The 26,920-nt window shown below is 39.2% G+C and overlaps 1 protein-coding gene across 1 annotated transcript in view; it reads left to right on the top strand.

Moving 5' to 3' along the window:
• LOC126236191 (zinc finger CCHC domain-containing protein 24-like) overlaps positions 1–11,145 on the top strand; it is a 209,726-nt gene extending 198,581 nt beyond the window's left edge. Inside the window, exons 4-5 of the mRNA XM_049945294.1 lie at positions 5,053–5,217; positions 8,165–11,145. Coding sequence (XP_049801251.1) covers positions 5,053–5,217; positions 8,165–8,278 — 279 coding nt within the window. The 3' untranslated portion in view covers positions 8,279–11,145. The remainder of the gene's footprint in view (positions 1–5,052; positions 5,218–8,164) is intronic.
• The last annotated feature ends 15,775 nt before the right edge of the window (positions 11,146–26,920 follow it).

The following is a 26,920-nucleotide window of genomic DNA, read 5'->3' as shown; positions in this document are numbered from 1 at the left end:
GGGCATGGTTAATACCATCGTAGTAGAAAATACTGTTGTAGCAGTCACAATATTCAAACTATTGCAGAGCACAATTGTGAAGAAACTGAACTAAAATACTCAAACAATGGAAAGTCTAACAAGGGATAATAACAATAATGTCAAACTGAAATAGTGTATTGTTGTCTGACAAGGCATGGGTCCTTCAGCAGTGAACAAAAAGAGCCATAAAGATCAAGAACCAGCAGCAAATTAGAGCATATGTAGCCAGCTGTACACAAAAGATGCAGTTACACAGTACTCTCATCTTAGCGGCATAATGAGTGCAGTGCTACAGGCAAGAATACAATTACCTTCGATCAGGCACACTGATTATCATAAGATGAGTGGGCGCGTGACACTTTGTACACAAGTAGGTAAAAGCAGTCATTATACTACCAAGGGAAACATGTGAGCTAAAGCACATTTTAATTTTAGTTTATTTAAACAACAATACAAGAAACTTATATTACATCACTAATTTACTATTTGATTAAACAAATAAGAAACTCTTATATCATTCTATTACCGCAGCTGACATATCAATCTATTCCAATGCTTTAAGTACATACTGAACAAAAACACTCTTTCACTGCAATATAACACGACAAAGGCTTCATATATAGAAGTATCAGTTATCACAAAATGTTCCTTCCATCTACACAGTTAATTGTCTTGCGCATTCTCAGGAAAAGCTTTACACTTCTCATATGTATGCACTGTTTTTACATGTCCTTTGCAAACAAAGCTATGGCATGAGTTGCACCTTAAGGTAATAGATGTATTTCTTGCTTGTCCACATGTCACACACCGACCTCTTTTCTACGTGATAGGCTCCTCAGTTTCTTCAACACATTGATTTTTGTATTTGACGAGGAAAGTTGCAGTGTCAGCAGGAAGTGAAGGAATATTAGCTCTTTCCACTAGTTGAGGCTTCATAAGAAACAGTAAAGAATCTTTCAAGAAAATTCTTTTCTTCTTTTTTGGATTTACCTCATTTGCATGAAAAATTATTTGATCACTCATTCCTGCTATATCCATTAGAGCATAGAATACAGCCAATGGCCATCATCTTGTTACCCATGCAATGAAATACGCACCTCCCAGCTGACTGACTGCATCGATTCCTTCCTTTGCCATATTGTAATCCAAAACTACCTCTGAAACTTCCTGGCAGATTAAAACTGTGTGCCGGACCAAGACTCGAACTCGGGACCTTTGCTTTTCGCGGGCAGGTGCTCTACCATCTGAGTTATCGAAGCACGACTCACGCCCCATCCTCACAGCTTTACTTATGCCAGTACCTCATCTCCTACATTCCAAACTTTACAGAACCTCTCCTGTGAACCACCTACCTACCCCTGTTTTACCTGTAACTTCGTCAATGGTTCCAAAATCGCACCTAGTTGAAAGTAGTATAGCTGCCTAGTTTTGTTAAGGAACATACAAAACTAGCGTCATATCAGTCTGAAAACCAAATAAAGAGGAGTGGATAGCCCTACATTTCCCAGGTAAAAATTTTTGTGGGATCTTGCGTTTGTTTTTTTCTCAACGTGCAGATGCATGTTAGTCGCTATGGAACAGCTAGTGTACCAATTACCCATTGTAATGTTTCTTCCTGAGCCTTCAATGTGAGTAAATAGCCTTCCTACAATATCACAGGCAGAATTAGAAACAAAATGGATATGTCGTAAAAGGAACAGAAATCTGCTGTAGCTCATCACAGCTTTCGCAATCTCCATACCGGTACTATCCGCTGACCACAGTTCAATGACAATTGTGTGGCTTGCTTTCTTAGTCCTGATGAGATACAGCAATCCCAACAATGCCATTATTTCACACCTTGTAGTTTCCTTAGCATTCCTTTCTCTGGCATATTGTACACATTTTATCTTAGATTGAATGTATATGTTTGTGTGTTTTACAATTTCAACAATCATTTCCAGGCTAAGTATTATCCATAAAGCCTCTGTTTCACATGTGACCCCTCTGGCAACATGTGTAGGCCCAGGAAATATTTTCACAATATTCTTTCTTTTTGTTTTCAAAGTCACATTAGGGCATATTTTATTGCATTTACACGTTTTGTCCTTCCCAATAAAAATACCACCAGTGGCGAGTGGCTCTTCACAGTCATCATCTGAATTGTGGACTTGATCAAAATATGAATCGTGATCACTTCGTGTGATAAATTCCTCTTCTTCTTCAGAGTTGTCATCGTTTCCGCTGCCTGGTACACTGTTGAACTCTGGATACTCACTGAGCAACCAATCAAGCTCGTTGTCTGTCAGCTTTGATCTCACCCTGCACAGTGATATACCCCCTTGTTACATGTTATCTTTTGATTAGATTAAAAAAGAACGAAATAAAAGTGAAGTAAAAATTATATATAAAAACAAAGCTGATGAGACTTACCAAACAAAAGCGCTGGCAGGTCGATAGACACACAAACAAACACAAACATACACACAAAATTCTAGCTTTCGCAACCAACGGTTGCTTCGTCAGGAAAGAGGGAAGGAGAGGGAAAGACGAAAGGATGTGGGTTTTAAGGGAGAGGGTAAGGAGTCATTCCAATCCCGGGAAAGACTTACCTTAGGGGGAAAAAAGAACGGGTATACACTCGCACACACACACACACATCCATCCGCACATACACAGACACAAGCAGACATTTGTAAAGGCAAAGAGTTTGGGCAGAGATGTCAGTCGAGGCGGAAGTAAAGAGGCAAAGACGTTGTTGAAAGACAGGTGAGGTATGAGCGGCGGCAACTTGAAATTAGCGAATTACTTACATGAACGGCCACGTGGCATACTTTGCACTCTAAGATGACACACTCGCAGTTTATTTTAAATTACTGTAGCTCACGTGAACCTATGACAACACAACTTCTCACTGTGCTAGCTGAAACAATAATGCAGGAATAGGTAGGGGTTTGCTACTGTAAAACGACAATGAAACTGTGCACGACAATGTTATATGCGGTTGGCGCACTTTATACACAGGCGCGCCTGTTCGAGGGTTAAGTGAAGCATAACAACAATAGAGAGTAAACAAATTAAGGAGTAAAAAAATTATCCACCACCACCACATACTCTAGTCTGGTCACTAACATCACATAACTCATCAAAGGCAGGGCTACCTGTGAAACCAGTCATGTGGTCTACAAGCTAAGCTGCAACCACTGTGCTACATTCTATGTAGGGATGACAACCAGCAAGCTGTCTGTCCACATGAATGGCCACTGACAAACTGTGGCCAAGAAATAAGTGGACCACCCTGTTGCTGAAAACGCTGCCAAACATGATATCCTTCATTTCAAAGAATGCTTCACTGGCTGTGCCATAAGGATGCTTCCCACCAACACCAGCTTTTCTGAATTGCACAGATGGGAACTTTCCCTGCAATACATCTGACATTCCTGTAACCCTCGTGACCTCAACCTTTATTAGTCACTGTCCTCACCCATCCAGCCCCTTCCTTGTTCCCATTCCACAACCACACCCAGTCTTTTTATTTCTCTCCTTTTCCACTACTCCCCCCCCCCCCTCCCCACCATCTAACCTGCAGCACTTCACTATCTGCCACTCCCACCATACTATCCCTTCCTGCCCTAGCCTCCTCCTTACCCCCCCCCCCCCAGTTGCCACTCCCATCATGCTTTGATGCTGCTGCTCGCAGTGTGGTTTCAGATGCCTGAGACTGCAGTCGTGTGAGCTGCATTTGCGTGTTTGTGTGTGTGTGTGTGTGTGTGTGTGTGTGTAAGTGTGTGTGAGTATTGTGCTGATGAAGGCCAATGGCTGAAAGCTTTAATTGTGAGAGTCTTTTGTTGTGCCTATCTGCAACTCAGTATCTCCGCTAGATGGTGCGTAGCAAGTTTCCTTCTCATAATACTGTTACATTTAATTTCTATGAAAATATAACAGTTAGTAGCCTGTATTAAATAATTAAAGAATAAACAAACACCTTCTTACCTAAAAGAAATAAATAAAAAATTGTAATGTGTCTAAAATTGAGGTCCATGTCACAACATACCCTTCACTTTGTGGTAGCACTCTGGTTGCAGAACACTGGTTAATAGAACACCATGTACAGGGTGAGCATAAACCCCATCCCCTGCCACCTTTTCTGACAACAGGCATGAAAACCTGAGACATCATAGTTTGTAATCAAACTATCATCATCTATGAATTGTGGATAGTTCCGACAGATACCACTGCCTGAGGGAAGTTGTAGCAATTAAGTCAGACCTCTTCTTTCAACATATTATGTTCCAGCAAGGCAAAGAACTGTCACAAGATAGTCAAAATGCTCACATATTGTTTGTAAAATAGTATGCAACATTTATTTCTTGGTTGTATGCATGTATGAACACACATTTTGTATGATAAATACAAAATCTCTCTTCAGAACTCGGCAATAAGTAGTGTATGGTCTTATCATCAATAGGCAAGTAAGAATGAGACTGGAAGACACCAAAAAATAATCTCAGTGTTTTAAAGTAGTGCACAAGAATGTCATCCAAGACATGGGATCTAATATTATTTAACAGAACAAAATGAATGAGAAGCATTTTTTTGGGAGACTGTGGAGCTCTTTGTGTAAGTATGAAAATTTTTGTCTGCCTATTTGTTTCTTAGTTTCATTAATGAAAAGGTATTGCTGAACAGAAATTAAATAATTGACAGTTTTATATAACATTTCCAAATATTATTAAGTATTTATATTTACAAAAAAGCACAGGAACACGAGCAGGATAAATGAAGACGTCACACTTACCAAAGATGGTAAGGTGTTCTTGTCAGACAAAACCTAATACAAACTATATACTAACCCGTAAAAAATCTCATAACTTTCTTTTTATGAGACAAATAATGAGTAGATGGATGGTTTTATTTCAAACAGAGAATTAGAAACAAAACTTGTTGTAAAAGGAGAAATTATATGTTTGGTTTGTATATTACCATACCACTCACCACTCACCATTCTTTAGTTAATGGGCCTGTAAATTGCACCCATGTTATCATTTCTAGGCAAGGCCTAAAGGTGAAGGGCTCACTCCTTACCAAGGAAAAAAGCGGTGCTTTGGGGAATATAAATGTCCCAAGTGCAAAAGGAAGTGGATGTCAGGCAACAGTTGGGCCAACATGAGCCAGCAGTGCATTAAATGTCATGTGCACGTCTTTCCACATAAGCAGGTTTGTTTGACAGTTTGACATTATTTGTAGAAACATATCAAATAAACTAACATTTGTTCTATGATTTTTACGTTATTGGTAGATCACAACATGAAACTTAACAGTACCTTTGAGCCCCAGTGATTTCTGCCACAACCTACCAATTTATACATCTGTTTTGGAGTAACAATGCCTTTAGCATTGGTAGTTTCATGCTAAAATGGAAAATAGTGGGTCATGGCAGAAACCACTGGAGCTTAAGAGGAGTCATACCACCCTATTTCGACAATGTTAAATTGGCTATATAAATGCCCCGTTTTCTCAGGAACTGTTGAGTATACAAATGTGGTGTTTTTATCATATGTTCTCCCATGTTTTGTGACTGTATTGCTCGACAATCACTTTAAAATAACAACTGGAAAAAAAGTTATGATTTTTCCCCTAAACATATAATTTTTTGGTGAAAATTTTCACAATTTTAATATCTTGAATTTTAACAACTACAGTAAATACTACTAAAGTAGAGCTACAACATCATTGTACTATCTATGTTATGTGGTAAATAATTCATTGATGTAGATTCAGAAGTTTCTGAGAAAAAGGTGCTTTTTTATTGAAAAATATGTTGAGAAAATTGCGTTTATAGAAAAAATTTTAATATATAGCCAACTGATACATAAAAAATATGTTAGAATCATCCTGGATGGTACTCCCGATCTCCTCCATCTTCCTCACCCAGTGCTGCCCTCCTTCTCTGGGATCTGGCTTCTTTTGACATAGTGTTTGTTGCAATCTCTGCCTTCATAATTCGCAGTTGGTCCAAGTCCATCACATTTTTAATGGTGTTGTAACCTTTATGAATGCGAAGATATTCCAAAACCTGTAGTCTTCCAGAATAGCCATCATTAAAAGTAAGAACAGCATCCAAAACACCAAGTTCAAAGACTGACCTTCCAACAAACACAGTTTTTGGTATCCTTGACCATACAACATTGTTAAATGATTCATTCGCATTTTGTGTTTTGCTCTTGAGACATTTCTTCAACAGCTCTGGTTGGGCAAGATCCTGAAACACAGGTTTCATGGCAAGCATAACAGCATCTGGTATGGTAATTTTGTGCAAAGTATCTACTTTACCCTCCTCTTTTGCCTTCAAGTATTTACACCATTCAGTGGAACACAGGTTGTGTGTTCGTTCAGCATCTGTAGACAGCTTGTGAAAATGAATTGCCCAAACAGCTCTCTTCATACCATCTAAATTATCTCTGTTACTTCTAATAGCCATACCATAATATTGTGTAATCTGATCAATTTGTTTATCAGTCAGTCAACGTCTTATACTTAGACCATCAGATAACTTGGTACTTCCCAACTGCTGTTTGAGTCTACATAGTCTCGTGCCCATCCTCTTTTGCACATGATTAATGCACTCTAGTTTTGTAATTGACACATCACCATAGGGTTTACCACTGCCTTATACAATCGTGAGTCTCCATCCCCAAGAAAACTCATGTAGCGAAGAGCATGATCCTGCTGGGAACATTGGAACATTTTCACTGCAGAAGCAACCTCCATCCCTCCACTAGTTCCTTTATAGTTTCTCTGGCAATTCATTTCATGCTTAGTTTGCTTTTCAGTACTCTTGCCTGCTTGCCTACAACCGTGACAGTACATGGTCAACACATCAACATCCAACACTTTCCCATTGTCGATGCTGATAATAGATGTACATGAATTCTTTGACTGGAAACCTCTTTTTGCCAGGATCCGTTGAATGATACTGCCCCATGGAGGACAACCTGATACTGCTATGTCAGAACTACCATTTTCTGCTACAGCCTGCTCTGCTGCTGTAGTCATTGACTCCATAGCACACGGCTTGACACTGCTTCATACTATGGAATTGTATTTGATAGATTTTGTAGGGGGCCTAGGGAGGTTCAGCAAGCCACAAAGAACCTTACCAGCGTAATGGCCTTTTCTATGCATGTAAGTCCATAGAAGTACATGCCAGACCATTGCGTTGAGACAGCTTTCCAGAAATTTCAGTTTCCCCTCCACATATACGACAACACACTGTTTCACACAAAGCTGAAATAAGGATGTGGAGATTAATAATGATATTGCTGTTTGTTTCACTTTCTGAAGCTGCGTTCTATTTTACATCATTACCCAGCAGTTTTTTCTTAGAAGCACTCGGAGGAGTAGAAGGACTATCACTTATTTACATCCAAATTATCACGCCCTTCAGTGCTAACCACTGTTTTTACTGCTGCTATATTTGTTCTGTAGTATCTGTTTCCTTTGTTTCATATTTTTTTAAACACTCCTTTCGGTTTAGTCATGACGAAAACTATCACAGGAAAAACAGAAACTAAAATGCGGCTAGTGGATAACTGTTGTTGTCAAACACAAACAAATGTACAGTTCAAAGAGTTTACTGTGAAGTACCGACAGTGTAGGAAACTTATGAAATGGACAGTTCTCTACAAAACAAAAGAAACCACAACCTTATAGACTATATAGTTCCAGAGAAAAATGCCAATATACAAAATGATGGAAAACAAAATTCTCAGAAATGTCATTGCATTATTATTTTCAAATATTTATTTAAAATAGTAAATAATTGAATATTTCAATAAAACCAACACCAAATTAGGCATAAACATTCATATTTTCATAATTTGCATAAAAGTAAAATTGTCAAATTTTGTTATTTTGGGCAGTACGGCCCCCCTTAAAGGGTTAAGATTAATGCATTTGATGAGATCAGTGGTTTTTTCCTGTTTATTATGCTTTGATTATTGTATAGCTGCTAGAGTATGCATTCACTTGTTGCTGTTCTTGAATAATAACTATACTGACCATAAGAAATGTGATATTTACAAAAATTATAAGAAGATGACATTTGCAAGTATAAACAATATTTATTCCATGAGAAATTTCATTCAAAACTGTTATGTTCCAGCGTCCTTTGGAAAAACCAGATGGACTTGATGTTTCAGATCAGTCTAAGGTTCATCCTCAACATCTGTGTGAGAAGTGTCAGACACTAGGTTATTACTGCAGAAGAGTACAGTAAATTAAAGTAAAGTATATGCAACAATTTGTATACTATGTGGCCACATTCCTCACACATGAATTTAAAGCAAATAGTACAGCAGTGGAAAATCAGATGTGAGAGAGACATGAGTACCATTAGGAAACTGGAATTATTTTACTTATAAATGGTGTTCTTGTTATATGTGAAGAAAACAGAACTCAGCTTTATCATTGAAGAGCCATCACAACTGATGATGAGTTGTAAAAATTATATGTCATATTTCCTTTGCCCAGATAGGCAAGAAGACATTAACAGAATGTAAAATTATCCTCTTACATGACTGCTGAAGTGTTGTTACATTATCAACTGATGACACCTATGTATGTCCTTGCACCCATTCCACACATACACTGTTATATTTTATTCTCTTATGATGGTGTTATTTATGGTTACCTTGTAGACCAAAGATTTTAATGTCTCGTGTTTTACTAACACTACTGCTAGATGACACTACACTTTTATATTCTAATCTTTAAATATGATTAATTTATTTATTCAACTTTCTTATAATACTGAATATGACCTCTAGTCACGAACTGTTGGCTATAGCAGTTAAAAATAGTGTAGAAGATGACCATTAAATTCCACAATGGATTCTGAAGCATATGTACAAGTAATTTGCTGATCTGCTAATATTAAGATCAAAGCTGTGATCAGGCTGTTCAAAACTACTTTAAGCTGTATATATTTTTCGAAACAATATTGTTCTATAGGTGATCAGTCTCTTCAGAACATTTGAGCTGCATTTAAAAACAGTGCCAACTCAGGATCCACATGCTTGGTGTAATACAAGGCCTTAGGTTGCTGATCTATATTTGTTGTGACTTACCTTTCACTCATTTAAATATTTATTTTTTGTTCTATTTGTAGTATTTTCTTGAAGCCAACATCACTGGAAGTTTAATATAATGGCTATCATCTTTGAGAAGGGACAAAAAGTTAATAAAACAAGACACACAGGTCTTAATTTTATGCATGCAAGGTAGCTCAGCAATTTCAGAGTTTGGTATATTTTGCAAAAGACCAATTTTCCATGTGTAAACAAACAATTCAGTATAACACATGCATAAATTTACACAAATCCCTGTCAAAATTTATCATCATTTAACTCCAATATCAATTGGTTTTATTGTGTTTTTCTTCTTTCTTTCTATATTTATCATCTATAATACATACTGTTCTATAACATCCCCCCCCCCCATTTTCTTTATATGAACATGATGATGTAAATACTTTGCATTTCTATCAACTCTGTTATCATTTCTTGTAGAAAGCTTTCTACTATTCATCATATCAACATAATCTTTTAGCTCAGTAGCTAATTTTGGCAGCAATGCATTTAACTGATATTTTAATTCTACACATAACAACTTGGCTTTCATTTTACAATGGGACTTTCCATACACTAGTCGCAGTTTGGCACTTCACATTTTCACTTTATTATTGATAGTATCAAATGTTTCATTGTCAGCACTTTATTCATGCAGCTTACTGAACTGTGATGTAGAAGTAATGTCAACATGTTTGTGTGAGCTGATTATTTATGTTTTACCTTTATAGATCATTGTCAGTAGTCTTTATTTAATCTGGCTGATTCATACTCTGATTTACTTTGTAATTTAAATAATAGACAAAAGAAGATCCTCACGTGAATTTATGTTTATGTATGTGACAATTTTTTTGAAAAGTAAAACTGAACTATGTTACCATTATGATCTTTACACAGTGTGCTTTAAGCTGTGCATTATGTCACCTTAGCGTAAAAGCAAGGCATTCTGAAGTCAGGTAAAGCAACTAAAAAAAATTAGCTTTATGAGGAGCAAACAATTACTAGGCAGATTTGTAAATAAATAAAGGTAATTTAAAGTCAGTTTCATACTGCTGAGTCTGTAAAAAGCAAAACATACATAAAATAATGTGACTGCTCAAAAGCCAAAGAAAAGTTTGGAAATGAATCACTGCAGTAACAGGTGAAGTACGTCAAACTTGAGAAATGTGTATTTTAATCTTCTGATGTATTTTGTTCTCATAGCTTCAGTGTTTCATTATTGAGTGTTACTATAACAATTATCTGAGGTGGAATTAGCAAAAGCACATTCTACTATAAATTATTACATTTGGTTTTGGTAAGCACTTCAACATGTAATGTAGACAAATAAATGCAACAACCCAAGAAATACCATAGATATGAAATATAAACAAAAATTACAATCGACCAAGGTGCATAGATACATACATAACTACAGTGAAAATTTCAATGGTTTTCAAACTAGTAAGACTGATGCAGAAAACTCAAAACACTTTTGTATTGCACTTTACCTCACTCCATTTATGTCTGGCTTCTATTAATTCACATCTACTTTTCTTTTTTGACTTAAGTACTTGATATTACATCAGAACAAGACACAAGTGATGAGAAAATGTTTACTAATATATGGAATTTTGTTTTACTTATGGTCAAAAAATATTGCTAGACATGAAAAAAGCTGTCTTCAGAAACAAATGAACCTACAAAGAGAGAAGTTGTTATTACAGAGAAACACTCCATGATAATGTCAGTTGTCAAATGAAAATGCATTGCCAACTTAAACTTTTGCACTTATACAACTTTTCAATTCAGAAAGTAGTAAGACTGACCACTGTGACAATGTCATAATTTTACATTTTGAACTCTGTTGTTCAAATAATTGCTTGTACCAAAAAATGAACATTTCTTAAACACAATGTGTTTTTACTATTACAAAATTTTTGTTATATGTTCCATACACAATATGACTATGTGAATTCTTAGTGTGTGCAGTTAATAATGAAGATCACAAAATCATTGCATTCATTGTGTTGCTTTCATTATTGTTGGTGAACAATTATTGTATATGTTTCAAATTCTATTAAAGCTGTTACATGAAAAAAGTTGAAATTATCAATAAATAATGTTTACACCATTACAAATTCCCCCCTCCCATCATGGTTCACTTACATTATGTATCTAGCAATGTGTGATACTACATAAAATAAGGGAAAGGCAACCACTCACATATAATGGATCAATATGTGGAGCAGAGTAACGCATGACTAAAGACAACATTCACACACACTAGCTTTTGAGCACTAGCTTCTTTTCCAGCATACAGACACCCAAAACGACACTCCTATGGACACATCATGACTGATACCAGCCTCATTTTGTGCCACCTGCTGCAGAAAGTGCTTCTCATATTAATGTGGGTTGCTGCTTTTTCTGAGGGGGGGGGGGGGGGGATGTCATCTGTCTTCTAACTGATTTGATTTGACATGGTCTGCCACAAACTACTCTCTTGTGCCAAACTCCTCATCTCAGAGTAGCACTACTGCCCTAGGACCTCAATTATTTGTTGGGTGTATTCCAATCAATGTCTTCCCCTGAAGTTTTTAAGCTTTTATTATTCCCTGATGTCTTAACAAATGTCCTTTCATCCTAGCCATTCTTCTTGTCACTGTTTTCCATTAGTTCCTTTCATGGCCAATTCTGCCAAAAACCTCCTCATTCTTTATGAATCCACCAAATTTTCGACATCCTTCTGTAGAACTATATCTCAAATACTTCAATTCTCACCACAGACTGTAAGCTTTCATGGCCCGTATTTGCATTATTGCTGATATGTGTCTCGTGGACATAAGGTCCAAGGCATAATTCCATGCCTAATGTTTTCATCTTCCAATATTGGAGACATCATCAGAGTCTTTAACAGCTCAACAGAAGTTGTACAGTCTCAAACAAGCCCAGCATGCCTAACTGTGATGATGAACCAGAGAATATAATATCAACAGAACTGAAAGTATAAATATTGTTAAATAGGAAACACTTCCTAATGTTGCACAAAATTATATTCATTTGATCACAAAGGATAAACATTCATTGCTACTTGACAAAACTTTCATATAGCTCAGCACACTTGGTTCACAGATCTGGAAGTTTCAATATACTTCTCATGTAAAATTAATTGGAAGCCACACATGATGACAGCAATCATCATTCTCATCATGGCTGCTTCCATTCCAGTTTGCTGAAATCCTGTTCTTGTCAAAGCCAAGTAAGTTCTAAATGGAAGATGGCATAATTGAACTCTGGGTATAATGCACTGTTGTTTCCAAAGTATGCCTGCTGATTTGTTACCTTGTAAACTGTACTATGTGTGGACAAAAAGGATCACGTTGAAGAACAAACTTATTCCTCCACTGCATGAAGAAGTGCTGAGTACTTTATGTAAGACTCAACATTCTGTCATGAACACTTTATTCATGCGCTCCAGGATCTTGTCCAACGTGGTGGAAAAATGTTCACTTGTTGGAGTACAATCTACAATCACAAGATTTCCACACCCAAAATGTTGTCTCCACCTCTGTAGTCCATACGTTGCCATTCATTAACCATCACACAAATTCTTCAAACCGCCATGAACTTCTCCTCTAGGTAGTTCTGTTTCATTTAAAGTTGCATAATGAACACAACCTAAAGTAATCCAGTTATTGGCACTGTGCCAGTTATTAAATGATGTACAGTAAATTACACTTTTTACTGAACAAGATGTTTATTAATCCAGTTCATTAAGTAATACATTGAAGAACCAAAGAAACTAGTACAGCTGCCTAATATCGTGTAGGGCCCCCATGAGCATGCAGAAGTGCCACAACATGGCGTAGCATGGACTTGACTAATTTCTGAAGTAGTGCTGGAGGAAATTGAGACCACAAATCCTGCAGGGTTGTCCATAAATATGTAAGAGCATGAGGGGCTGGATATCTCTTTTGAACAGCATGTTACAAGGCAACCCAGATATGCTCAATAATGTTCATGTCTGGGGAGTTTGGTGGCCAGTACATCTACAGGGATACTCTGCAAATCATATTTAAGTGCCTGGCATAGGGTTCATCAAACCACATTCACAATTCTCTATTATTCCAGTCTCTGTTTGAAATATGTACTGTTGGGGCACACTGAACCAATCTCTCTTGGGGCACAATGCATGGCTGTGTTAACTTAGCCGCTGCAGCTACGTAAGGTGGGTGACCTTGAACGAGGTTCGCCTGGCTGCCGCTAGAGTGCGGAGGAGCACGCTATAGTTTTAACTTAGTGTGCTCCACTGGAAAAAGATGTTTCCGGCCGCCATTGCGGTTTTTTAGCGGGGGACTTCCTGCCGCGCCCAACAGGCTTCTAATTATCTGCAGGAAGTGTGACGTATGGTGCTGCTCTTATCAGTACTTGCAGGCAGCTACGACATGGTTCGTTGTGCCCCAGGGTGGTCCATTGTGCCCCAGGAATATTTTAATTGTCCAATACAAGCACTCTGTACTTTGTTTCCTTAGCATGGGTAAATACATATGTGTAGGTAATTAAGGCTTTGAAATTACAGAAGTTCAGCAGTCCTGTTTTATATTATCACATTTGAAGATGGTTTGTTTGTACTGCAGAAAGATGGACAGAGGTAAAACTGACCATGATGTTATGCCAAAAGCTGTACAGGAAGTTCTTAATAAGGGTATGGCAGTTCGCCAAGCAGCTAAATCTCATTCAATACCTTACCCTACTCTTCGAAGATATATTCAAAACATTAAATGTGGTTCCAGTGAAAGACTGACACCAAACAATGAAAATCGAAAGGTATTTTCTGTGGAACAGGAGGAAGAATTAGTGGAGTATTTGTTGCATTCTTCTAAGATATGCATTGGTGTTGACACTAGACATGCAGGCACTTAGCAAGTGAACTGGCTGTGAAAAATATTCTGAAATATCCTGGGAACTGGACAGAGGGAATGGCTGGTGTAAACTTGTTCTATGGGTTCATGAAACAAAATCCCAGTTTGAGTATCTGAACTCCGACGCCTGCCCGGTTGGCCGTGCAATCTAACGCGCGGCTTTCCGGGCGGGAAGGAGCGCCTGGTCCCCAGCACGAATCCGCCCGGCGGATTTGTGTCGAGGGCCGGTGAACCGGCCAGTCTGTGGATGGTTTTTAGGCGGTTTTCCATCTGCCTCGGCGAATGCGCGCTGGTTCCCCTTATTCCGCCTCAGTTACAAAATGTCGGCGATTGCTGCGCAAACAAATTCTCCACTTACGCGTACACCACCATTACTCTAGATGCAAACATAGGGGTTACACTTGTCTGGTGTGAGACGTTCCCTGGGGGGTCCACCACGGGCCAAACCGCACAATAACCCTGGGTTCGGTGTGGGGCGGCGGAGGAGTGAAGTGGACTGCGTCGTGGGGTTGTAGACCCCTGTGGCTGCGGCGGGGACAGAGCCTCTCTGTCATTTCTAGGTCCCCAGTTAACATACAATACAATCTGAACCACAGAGGGCTGCAGCTTATCCAGAGCAACATCCTTCAATTGGTATACTGTTTCGAATTTCTTCAAAAACTTGAAAGACCTTTACCAGAGATACCCTACTTTCGCTGATGGTACAAGGGTTTTCAATCTGGACGAAGCAAGTACCTCAACTGTACCAGATGGGCTTCCAAAGGTAGTGGCACAAAAGGGAAGTAAACAGATTTCTCAAGCTACTAGTGGAGAATGTGGTGTCTTAGTGACTACCTGTTGCATAATCAGTGTAGGTGGTACTTTACCCTGACCCCAGCAATGATATTTCCTCGAGTACATTTTAAACAACATATGATAAGTAATGCACCAACAGGCACCCTGGGGCTAGCAATAAAGAGTGGCTGGCTGAACAATGAACTATTTGTGGATGTCGTGAAACATTTCATCCACAAATTCAGTAGTAGCAAAGACAATCCTGGTCAGTGAAGTAACAGGCAGAGTCGTGGAGGCAAACAGATCAACTTCAGATGTTAATTCCTTCCATCATATCAAGGATGCACGATCTGTAGGACAAGCTTCAGTCTGATGTCAGCCAGCCACAAGATGTGCAGCAAGCAGGACCATCTGCAGTACTTAACACCCAAACAGCTTTTCCTAATGGAGTTTCTCCTGAAATAATTCAAGGATATCCAAAAGCAGAGAACAGAAAGAAGAGCAATAAATGTAAGAGAGGACAAAGTTTAATTGCAACTCATACACCGGAGAAAGATTTGTTGCATGCCACAAAACATCCCAATAAAAAGGTCAACTGGAAGCTTTATGAGCAGGAATCAGATGACGACATTAGTGAGGCGCATTATGAAGAGAGTGATGCCAATGTGGATGAGTCTGGTGAATCTGAAAACAACGTTGAAGACTTGGACAAATTACCAGAAACAGATGATTTTGTTTTGACCAAATTGGAACTGAAAAACAAAACACCAGTTTACTATGTGGGGAAGATTTTGACACCGAAGGATGACGCAGGAGACTATCAGGTATCATTTTTGAGAAAAAGTGAAAAAATGAGAGTGAAGTTTTATTTTCCTCAGGTAAAGGATGAAGTTTTTGTTCCAGCTAGCAACATACTTTACATGCTCCCATGACATGCTACTGATGGTGTGACAAAGAGACAAGAATCATATTTCAAATTTGGAAACAGGTTCGAGTCCATGGATATTTGGTAATTCAAAAATAAGTTACATGACTGAGCGCCTACAGATTTATTTATATGATTCACACATGAAATATATGTAAACATTATGTTTAAATTACATTTACACTTACTTTGTATGCTAAATAGGTTCTTTCAATGAACATGTTTAAAGTGGTTCATTGTACCCCACATGTGGAGCACAATGAACCATTTACCAAATTTTATTCAAAGGTGTGCAGCTAAACAACAATTAATGACAATGCAGTCATATAAGGCCATTTGATACTTGAATGATTAAACTGTGACATCTGTAAATCACAACTCTGTAATAAAATTATTGGATGAGTAACAGGAAGAAATAGTTTTTATAGTTCAATGTGCCCCACTCTCCCCTAGACCAGTAATTTTGTGGATTACTCCTACCACCTTTCTAGAATATTGATGGGGCCTGTGCAACTTTCCAATCTTTGGGTACGGATCTTTCGTCGAGCGAACGGTTGTATATGATTGTTAAGTGTGGAGCTAATGTATCAGCGTACTCTGAAAGGAACCTAATTGGTATACAGTCTGGACCAGAAGACTTGCTTTTATTACATGATTTAAGTTGCTTCACTGCTCAGAGGATATTTACTTCTACCTTACTCATGTTGGCAGCTGTTCTTGATTCGAATTCTGGAATATTTACTTCGTCTTCTTTTGTGAAGGCATTTCGGAAGACTGTGTTTAGTAACTCTTCTTTGGCAGCACTGTCTTTGATAGTATCTCCACTTATATTACACAGAGAAGGCATTGATTGTTTCTTGCCGCCAACATACTTGACATACAACCAGAATCTCTCTGGATTTTCTGTCAGGTTTCAAGACAAGGTTTCGTTGTGGAAACTATTATATGCATCTCTCATTGAAGTCCACGCTAAATTTCGAGCTTCTGTATAAGATCGCCAATCTTGGGGTTTTGCGTCTGTTTAAATTTGGTGTGTTTGTTTCGTTGTTTCTGCAACAGTGTTCTGACCCATTTTGTGTACCAAGGAGGATCAGCTCCGTTGTTCGTTAATTTATTTGGTATAAATCTGTCACTTGCTGCCGATACAATTTCTTTGAATTCAAGCCGCATTTGGTCTACAATTATATTATTAATTTGGAAGGAATGGAGACTGTCTCTCAGGAAGGTGTCAAGTGAATTTTCATCTGCTTTTTTTTTAATAGGTATATTTTTCGTTTATTTCTGGAGGATTTGGGGGTTACAATGTTCAATCTCACTACGTCAACCCTGTGTTCACTAATGCTCATTATTAACTCAGGATTATTTATTGCTAAGAGGTCAAGTGTGTTTTCACAACCGTTTACTATTCGCGTGTGCTCATGAAGTGACTGCTCGAAATAATTATCAGAGACTGCATTTAGCAGAGACTGCATTTTATGCATACCTCCAGGATTAAACATGTATTTTCGCCAACATTTCGAGTGTAAATTAAAGTCACCACCAACTATAATCATATGAGTCAGTCACGTGTTTGAAATCAAACTCAAGTTTTCTTTGTACCTTTCAACAACTGTATCATCTGAATTGGGAGATCAGTAAAAGGATCCAGTTATTATTTTATTCCATTTGCCAACAATGACCTCTGCCCATACTGACTCACAGGAACAATCTATTTCAATTTCGCAACAAGATAAACTACTTCTAACAGCAACATACACGTCTCCTCTAACCGTGTCAAGCCTATACTTTCAGAACAACGTTAAGTTCTTTGCAATAATTTCGGCTGACCTTATTTCCGGCTTTAGCCAGCTATCAGTGCCTGTAACGATTTGAGCATCAGTGCTTTCTATTAGCGGTTGGAGCTCTGGTACTTTCCTCACACAGCTATGACAATTTACAACTGTTATACTGATGGTTCCTGTATCTAGGTTCTTCCTGTGTTTCATCCTGTACCCTTTGTGACTGAAGTTCTTGTTGTGTTCTAACCTACAAAACCATCCAGTCCACACCACACAGCCCTTGCCACCCATGAAGCCACCTCCTGCATATAGTAGACACCTGACCTATTCAGCAGAACCCGAAACCCAACCACCCTTTGGCACAAGCTGAGGAATCTGCAACCTACATGGTTGCAAAACCGTCTGATCCTCTGATTCAGACCCTCCACTCAGCTGTGTACCAGAGGTCCGCAATCGGTCCTGTCGACTATGCTGCAAATGGTCAGCTCTGGTTTCATCTTGCAAGCAAGACTGGCAGGCTTTACCACTTCTGTTAGCCACTCGAAACCAGAGAGAATCTCTTCGGATCCAAAGTGACACACATCATTGGTGCCAACGTGAGCAACCACCTGCAGTTGGCTGCACCCTGTGCTCTTCATGGCATTCGGGAGGACCCGTTCCACATTTGTAATGACTCCACCCAGTATGCACACAGAGTGCACATAGGTTTGCTTTCCCTCCTTGGCAGCCATGTCCCTAAGAGGCCCCGTAACATGCCTAACGCTCGAGCTCCCAACTATCAAGAATCCCACCCTCTGTGATTGTCTTGATCTCTCAGGCTGAAGGGTTGCCTCATAAACAGGACAGGTGACAGCATCTGGCTCAGTGTCATCCACAGACAGCACCTGGAACCTGTTTGTCAGACAAACCAGAGAGGCCGTACGTGCAGCCACCTGGGAAGTCTTTCACAACCTGCTACACTCCGGGATGGCTTCCCACTCGACAACAGGTGAGGAGTCAACCTCAGTGCGAGCAGTAACTGGCTGGCCATCGGTGAGGACCGATCGGAGGACTTGGACTTGTTGGACATCTGTTGGATCCCCACGGCCGGCCCACAACAGTGGTGGCTATCCACTGCAGCCTCAAGCTGTGTAACCGATGCCACCACACCCTGGAGCCGAGAGCAAGGTGTGACCAACTCGGCTCGAATCTGCACACAACAATCGCAGTCCCTGTCCATACTAAAGACCCAGGAAAACTAAACTATGCAGAGAAACTGACTATCGGCACGTGCTGCGCAATTCTATTGTAGACCCTGATGAAAATGCAGGAGCTGTGTCTAATAAATCAGATTAATATGCAGAGATTCAAAAACTTAACTACCGAAGCACTCAGGTGAAATTAAATAAGCTGCCTCGATTAGGAACTTGTAATTTGTCACAAAATCGGTTTACTTTCTGATGCAAACAAAAACGAAACGACTGCAGCTATTAGATATTAAATTAACACACAGAAACTCATGGAACTAAACTATTAAAGCACACAGGTGATGATATAAAATTCGCTCCTGGTTAGGAACACGTAAAAGTCACAAAATCAGTTACTTCCCTGTTGTTGTGTGTGTCTTGGGCGGCTGCTGATGCCTGACTCAATTTTAAACTCAGAAGAGTGTTGCTGGAGCCACTCTGTAGCAATTCTGGATGTGTAGAGTGTCACATTTTCCTGCTAGAATTACCCAAGTCTATTGGAACGCACAATGAACATGAATGGATGCAGGTTATTAGACAGGATGCTTATGTATGTGTCACTTGCCAGAGACGTATCATGGATCCCATGTCACTCCAGCTACACACACCCCACACCATTACAGAGCCTCCACCAGCTAGAACGGTCCCCTCCTGACATACAGAGTCCATGAATTCATGAGGTTGTCTCCATACCCATACACTTTCATCCACTCGGTACAATCTGAAATGAGATTTGTCCTACCAGGCAACATGTTTCCAGTCATCAACAGTCCAATGTCGGTGTTGACAGGCCCAGGCGAGGTGTAAAGCTTTGTGTCGAGTGTGCCTTCACCTCTGAAAACCCATATCGATGATGTTTCATTGAATAGTTCACACGCTGACACTTGTTGATGACCCAGCATTGAAATCTGCAGCAATTTGTGGAAGGGTTGCACTTCTGTCGTGTTGAACAATTACCTGCCGTTGTTGTTGGTCCCGTTTTTGCAGGGTCTTTTTCCAACCGCAACGATGTTGTAGATTCGATGTTTTACCCGTTTCCTGATAGTCACAGTACACTTGTGGAAGGGTCATAAGGGAAACCCCCACTTCATCGCTACCTCAGAGATGCTGCGTCCCATCACTCATGTGCCAACTATAACACCACTTTCAAACTCTCACAAATCTTGATAACCTGCCATTGTAGCAGCAGTAACTGATCTAACAACTGCATCAGACACTTTTCTTATATAGGTCTTACACAGGCATTTCCAACTGCAGCACCATATTCTGTCTGTTTACATGTATCTGTATTTGAATACACATGTCTATACCAGTTCCTTTGGTGCTTCAGTGTATTTACAAATGACATACTTCTGTTGTTTTTTTTTTTTTTAATTGTTACCTTAAGCCAGATTTTTTAAGTTACAAAATCGTAAAACTCACACCATTTAATTGTTTACTGAACAGATAACCTGTACATGCAAAATAAATATTGGCGTAAGGGACAGAACAAACGACCACATGGTAGCAAAAAATGGTTGATGCCATGAAGACGTCTACACTTGTTTAAGGCAGAATGCTGTGGTGTCCTGGAAAGGGATTTGACTGAATTTTAGCACTGTAGTAATTGTGCCTATCACTCCATGATTATGGCAGAGGAGAACCTGATCTTGAAACACATAGCTGATCTGGCAATAATGGAAACACAAAGCTGATCTGGCAATCATGCAGGCACAACTAGAATTTTGGCAGCAATAATTTTAGCGATAGTGTGACGAGATGGTGGTCAAACTTGCCAAATCAGGTAAGAAGTTTAAAAGATTCCGCAATTCTACTAACTTTAGTCTAGACATCTCCAACAATGTCAGTGCTTTGGCGACAGCATGTTATGAGCAGTAGCCAAAGTTTTAAGTACTAAGTTGAAGAAAAAAAAGCTTGGGCATCATCTTGGAGCAAAGACAGCCTCCCTAACAGCTTGGTCTCGATAAACTTCCATAACCTTACCAGGAGATTTCATTAGTTTGCTTCTGTGACAATCTGCCATGTACGAGCGTAATCTTCAATCATTGCAGTCCAAAAAAACAATTGGCGTCACCTAGGCCCAATAATGTTTGGGCACTTTTTTTTGTGTGTGTTAAATCCACATTTTGCCATTTACTGCTTTGTTGCATTGTCTCAGGATCATGGTGATATACAGAGTGTGTCAAGTAAGACATTACACCATTTTTATTTCATGGCAGTTCCAGAAATTGAAACAAAGTTTTTGGCAAATGATAGTACACTAAGCAGTGCATACTTTTGTCATTTGATAAAAAGTCTTAACTCTTGTATCAATCGAGATAATGAAGCAAGTATGATTTTTTAAATAGAGTGATACACTTTTTGTAACGGGATTCGAAAGTGCATGAAAAGACTAGTAAAGTCATATAATGCTTGTTAATTTTGAGGTGGAAACTCTTCACAAAAGAATCCAACAAATAGTCTAAAACTGAAAGGCAAGTTGGCCAGAGTCGGCTATTGCATTGTAAACATGCTCATCCCATGCTACGCCTTTGTGTCAACTCTTTCAACTGTTTACTTGTCTGCACTTCAGAACTAGTAGGAACGGCTTCATCCATCAGCAGATCGTTTTTACTATGGCTTCATCCGCGAACAGGTCATTTCTACTTCAGAACTCCTTGCATGCAGGGAAGTACACCAATTAATGGAAGTAAGGCATGTTATGTTTATACAAAGATGTGAAACAAATGCTGTCAAAACAGTGTGGCTGTATAGGGATGTATATCCTGATTGTCACTGTCCATACACCAGGCATGTGAACAAATTATTAGGTCTCTAGTATGAACAGGTTCCTTCAACACTGAAACAGAATGAGGACAAGGACTGCAACTGACAGAACACAGGAAGCAGCTGTTCTGGCTATGATGCTTATCAGTCCATATGGTGACATGTGACGGATTGCCAAGAAATGTAGGATAAGCCAGACAAGTGTCATTCGTCTCTTGCACCAATCTCATGATTTCGAACATTGTACACAATTTGGTCGCTTTGTTCAGCAGCACTTGAAAAAGGTTTCATTTATTTTAAATGTGTTCTGTTTAATCACAATTTCGAATAGAACCTGTAGACACATTTCACCAAAAGTAGACATTTTATGTTTGAGAAGCATTTAGGCATCTCCAGGCACAGACAGATCAATTTTTTCCCCCTAATCTAAGAAAGTTGATGCAGTAGTTTATTTTTTTTCCATGAACAAGGCTGTTTATGATTATGAAGGTTGAATGACCAACGTTTCTGTTTCAGCTTTCACAAGTAAGCAGCAATGGAAAGGTTTAAAAGGAAAATTTACTGAAGAAACTGGATTTGTTTCCAGAAAAAACCTGGAAATGTACACACATTAAAATAGTTTTCCTAAACCCCATCATATAAGAGGCAGTCAAATAAAAACAAGGCAGATGGATAAAAGCAAAAGCAAGTAAACTGTTTATTATTTGAAACGCAATCACCATAACTGTTAACACATTTAAGCTACTGTGAAACGAGGTGGTCAATACTCTTCGTGGAAAAGTGTTTATTGTCGTCTATGTAACTATGATCGCAACCATGCATGCACCTCTTTGTCTGAAGCAAACTGTCAGCCACCAACGTCTTTCTCCAGGGCTCCAAAAATATGGAAATCATATGGGGGAGATTGCGATTGTAGCGAGGATATGTAAGGGCTTCCCAGTGAACCTTCTGCTGCATAGTCTAAACCACCTTGGTAACATGTATGTGGGCAGGCATTACCCTAAAACATAATGATACCATCCACCAACATTCCTGAGCATTTGAACTTTATGAAATGCTTCAATTTTTGCAAAGTGTCCATGTAATGCTGTGAGTTAATTGTGGTGGTGTGCTTCAGAAAGTCAATGAGCAGCTGGCCCTTGTAGTCAAAGAAAAAGATAATAGTTTCCCCAGAGCAGAAATGCCTGCCATTTCAACTATGTAGCATAAGTAAGCCCAAACACATCCTCCATACAGTCCTGATCTCTTTCCATGTGATTTACACATTTTTGGAACCCTGAAGAACGACATCTGTGGCCCTTGACTTGCTTTGGATGAAGAGGTACACATCTGGGTACAATCACCATTCCACAGGCAGCTGCAAACTTTTTCTCTTAGAGACACTGATCGGTTTGCTTCCCAATGGAATATGTATAGTAACAGTTATGGTAATTACTTTTGAAATGATAAACAATGTACTTACTTTTTCCATTTGTCCCATTTTAATTTTACAGCCCCTTATACAAAAATCATTGTTGACACTGCATACATGTTGTATAAGAAATGGGGTTTTATCTTAGCAGCACAGGCTTGTCTCGCTCCACGTAATGAAAGAACCTGGCACAATAGCTCTGCTTAGGACTGTTTACATTGCAATAGCCAACTTTGGGCATATTGCTTTACACCATTTTAGTACATTTTTCAGATACTTTTGAAAAAGATGATGTTACTTACCAAACGAAAGCGCTGGCACGTCGATAGACACACAAACAAACACAAACATACACACAAAATTCAAGCTTTCGCAACAAACTGTTGCCTCATCAGGAAAGAGGGAAGGAGAGGGAAAGACGAAAGGATGTGGGTTTTAAGGGAGAGGGTAAGGAGTCATTCCAATCCCGGGAGCGGAAAGACTTACCTTAGGGGGAAAAAAGGACGGGTATACACTCGCACACACACACACATATATCCATCCACACATATACAGACACAAGCAGACATATTTAAGGACAAAAAACCCACATCCTTTCGTCTTTCCCTCTCCTTCCCTCTTTCCTGATGAGGCAACAGTTTGTTGCGAAAGCTTGAATTTTGTGTATGTGTTTGTGTGTCTATCGACCTGCCAGCGCTTTCGTTCGGTAAGTCACATCATCTTTGTTTTTATATATTATCTGAACAAAAACATTACATACCTCTCAGCATATAATCAGTTGTGGAAAATCTAGTTTAGATATCCGGAAGTACTCATAAAATAAAAAGTGTTACATCTTCTATGATTCACCTGACAACTGGGAGTCATCAAAATAAAGATGTTGGAAAATCTAAAAAATTTGAATGGTGGTTACAATTAAAAAAGGTTTTGGAGTCTAGCATTAAATTTAGTAATGCCTCGCTGGCCATCATACCTACCACAGCTAGGAAACAATGTGAAAAGGTGTGTTTCATGGAACAATAGTGTGGAATCTGTAAAACAAAAGAGTATCAAAGGATGTTGGTGGTGTCCGTAGTCAAACTCAGCTATAAACAGCAGTGCAAAACCATCAATGGACCACCTATGATCAGAGTTCAGGCAGCAAGTACAAATAACTGCACAACTTACAACACGTTAAGAAGGCGGTTGTATCACTTATTGAAATGTTGTTCATAAAATCAAAAACAACTACTCAACTGATTATGTTGAATGCACACCATTAAAGCTAAAGAGATCATCTGAATTGGCCTGACACAGCTACTGTGTTTCCATTGCTACCTTGTTTCTGCAGGCTTTTGGAAAGTGTGCAAGTAGTCATGGAACCCAGTGGGTGGCAACAATTTTCATGTTGAAAATGTTATGCAAGATGTTGAAAACAAATCCATGACAGAGTTTCACTTTTTCCACTATTGCATAGCTTTTAATATGCCAGTCTTCAACCACCAGGGTCTTCATTTTTCTTGTGATTCCCTGTTCTTTGTTCTTGTTTGACCACATTAGAAGTGTCTCCACCACCTAACCACTGTGTCATACTGTAGAGCATTGTTACTTCACACTTCAACCAACTCATCAAGAATTTTTGCAGCATTGTTTCCCTCCAAATGCAGAAAAAGGGTTACCATGATATTCCGCTTTACCAATGGGCTGTGAGCCCCCCCCTCCCCCTCCCCATTTTCCTCCTCTAGTGGTGTGCAATGGCACTGATGCCAGGCTTTCGGTATGTACAAGGACTGCAAACAAAACAAAAAAATAGCTACCGTAAAACGGGGTGAATAGGATCACTTTTCATGTTCCAACATGTGTATCTCCTCAACCAATTGATGTAAAGCGATGAAACAAAAGATATTTTGTGTGTCTTCATCTGTAGTTTTGAATCCAATATATGGCTCCCTCTTTATTGTTTATGACGAATTTTAATAATTTTTTAAATCCTTTGATCCTATTGTTCTGAAGGTCGGCGTGAATAGTATCAGTCATAGTATTTTCCCAAATTATTCCATTAAGACACTTGTTTTATGATTAGGATCACTGGCTTATTTTTTAAGTAAAAGATGATTGCGAAATAGAAAAAAGAAATATATGTATAATTATAATTATTTTATTGAAAAAAAGAAATACATTTAGGTAGAAAACTTTAAATAATGCTACAACTTATTCCAAAAATATGGGATCCACAAAAAAGGTGTGTTGACTCCTTTGAATGTTAGCGACATTTATCTTTCTCTCCACTTGTATTGGTGTCACCTCACATATATCGTCCACGTCCGGGAAAACAAAGACAGTGTTCTTTTTCCCAACCCTTTTCCGAAGGCACTTAACAGTCATTGCTGCCTCAGTTACAGTGACAACTGTGCCTACGAACATCCTGTGTCCCTTTTTGTGTCAAATCTACCAATGACAAAATCACCAGGCTGATGTTCTTAAGGCAAAAAGACTTCAGATCCACTGACTGCGCCTGTGCCCTCGCCTGGGTTCTCATGTTCATTGGTGGGGAGAGTTGGTGAGCCATTATCTCCAGAAACATCGTCACTTTTGTCTGAGGCGTCACTCTTTTCATCATCAGGGAAATTATGTACTGACACACTTTTCCCAGCCTGCACTGGAACCCTGGTTCGCTGTTGTCTCACAGGCCTTTCATCGCTCCCTCTAAATTCCTGGAGCAATTCTATGAGGGCTCCATCAACATCCTGTGGATTTGTGGGTCCATCATCTTCAACACCAGGAACTCTGCTAATCACTCTCTCGGGATTGAACGGCAGAATCCCACATTTCTCGAAACTAGCCTGGATGTTTCTTTCGGCATTTACTTCCAGAGCCCTCACAAGCTGGTTTAGTAATCGGGGGAACATATCCTTTGGAATGGTGGTCCCCTTACAACCGGAACCCAACTTCCATTATTGGAGAATGCTTCGCCAGCTGGTGTTTAGTGGATGAAAAAATGCCTCCTATAGTAAGGCAAAATGAATGTGGTAGTCCAGTCATCAAAACACTGAGCATCAAACCACCCACTTTCACTTCTATTTAATATGGTGTCTTTGGGAGCACCATCCACCCATGAAGCATACAAGTGCTTTGAGCAATAAACAGTTTTCATTTGCTGCAGCAGCAAACATAATTGACGTTGCTGCTTTGGAGGTATTCATGACTCTTTCAGGATATTTTGATTCTCTTTTCGTAGTCACTTTTGCATGTCCTGGATCATCTGCTAAGTTTGTTTCATTGAAATTCACAATATTACTTGGGGGATCATCTTTAATTTCCTTCTCTAAATTATCAAAAGAGTCCCGTAGGGAAGCTCTCAACACAGAAGCACATGCTTTTTTTTTATGTTCTGGCACAGTCTTGGACTCAATTCTTGTTTGTGCCTTTTCAAAAAGCTAACAGTGAATTCGTGACCAGGTAAATTTTTGAATTTTCCAACAACTTTACCTCTCCGGTCCAAGACTGCTTTGACAAACAATCGCAGTCAACTGGTCAAAGGGATAGCCCCACTCAGCACAAATAGCGAGCCTGTCCACAATCAACGCCTCTTCATCTGCAGAGAGTGCAGTTTGTTCCCCTTGGGGGCGCACATTCTTATTCCTCAAATGTCCATGGAGAACTGTGTATGGAATACTGAAATTTCTGGCAATGTGCCTAATGCTGCTCCCTCCTTTAACAGCAGCAATGGCTTGGGCCAATTCACCCTTGCTTCTCTTTGTGTAGGATTTCCCACGAGGATCAGGAATGTAATTTCTGGGCATTTTAATCAGTCTAGAAATTAAATAGAATGAAACATTCAAAACACAAGCAGGTAGTATCCAATAATCAAATGTAAGCCTGAATAGTGTTATTTTATACTGATCCTATTCACTCCCCCCCCCCCCTTTTTTTTAACAAAGTGTGTTCGTTCTAGTGAAATAAAATGAAATCAAGAAATATCTTTAATACTTACCAAAAACAAAGAAGGACCTGAATTTGGAACACAAT

This window comes from Schistocerca nitens, chromosome 2, assembly GCF_023898315.1.
Source record: "Schistocerca nitens isolate TAMUIC-IGC-003100 chromosome 2, iqSchNite1.1, whole genome shotgun sequence".
Lineage (NCBI taxonomy): Eukaryota > Metazoa > Arthropoda > Insecta > Orthoptera > Acrididae > Schistocerca > Schistocerca nitens.
This window is presented reverse-complemented; position numbering and strand designations above follow the sequence as displayed.